This window comes from Sinocyclocheilus grahami, unplaced genomic scaffold (genome assembly GCF_001515645.1).
Source record: "Sinocyclocheilus grahami isolate Dianchi unplaced genomic scaffold, SAMN03320097.WGS_v1.1 scaffold2668.1, whole genome shotgun sequence".
NCBI classification, from domain to species: domain Eukaryota; kingdom Metazoa; phylum Chordata; class Actinopteri; order Cypriniformes; family Cyprinidae; genus Sinocyclocheilus; species Sinocyclocheilus grahami.
Window position 1 is genome coordinate 1 of NW_015507846.1, and position 759 is coordinate 759.

A 759-nucleotide genomic window follows, 5' to 3' on the forward strand; every position below is an offset into this window, starting at 1 on the left:
TGGTAAGAAAGCTTCTAGAGAGTTTTAGATATTTTATTAAAGATCAAATAAGCAAACAAGGACAGCATGCACAGGATGTTACCAAAACATGTTTGTCATTTGCAATGGAAACCGATTTCGTTATATTGTATACCTTAAATGACAAAAAGCCAAATCAAAGCCATCTAATCGGAACACTCCAAATCATCAACAAGGAATTTCTCATGTATTTTAAGACTTTGGTAAAGCTTCTCTTTCAGTTTAGTTGTGCTCAGGAAATTCAGTAGAGCTCTCATTTGTGCTGGTGGTGTTCCTGAGTTTAAGACCATACGGTATTTTTCGTCGCCAATCAGAGGTTTCATGTCGTCTGCAATGGGCTCCACCAGTGAGACCTGTTGGATCAACACTGTCCTGTGCTTGTCCACGAACTCAGCGCCTGTGGACACAGTATAACAGCTGCTTGATGAATAATCTCTGGATAGAAGAAGAAATGTGCAGTAGTACATAACACAAAAGCACAACATTTTTGAATGTCTTAAATATCGCTCACTACCAAGCACAATAGCTGTTTATAATGCATTTATTTATTGATAGACAGATTGAATGATTGATTGATTGACTGCTTACCAAGTTTGCATCTCTCTTGTTTCTGTGGTGCACCAGCCTCAGCAGTATGTTTGGACTGCAGTGTATCCATATGACCTGGGTGAAGATGGATAATAATAATTTGTATTTATTTATTTAGCAGGCTATTCCTCACATAGGACATGGTTATTCACT

General features: G+C 37.9%; 1 protein-coding gene across 1 annotated transcript in view; it reads right to left on the reverse strand.

The window, feature by feature from the left end:
* Positions 1 to 15: 15 nt before the first annotated feature.
* LOC107575476 (apoptosis-associated speck-like protein containing a CARD) overlaps positions 16 to 759 on the reverse strand; it is a 5615-nt gene continuing 4871 nt past the window's right edge. The window contains exons 3-4 of the mRNA XM_016261850.1: positions 607 to 681; positions 16 to 415 (exon numbers count right to left, since the gene is read on the reverse strand). Coding sequence (XP_016117336.1) covers positions 165 to 415; positions 607 to 681 — 326 coding nt within the window. The 3' untranslated portion in view covers positions 16 to 164. The remainder of the gene's footprint in view (positions 416 to 606; positions 682 to 759) is intronic.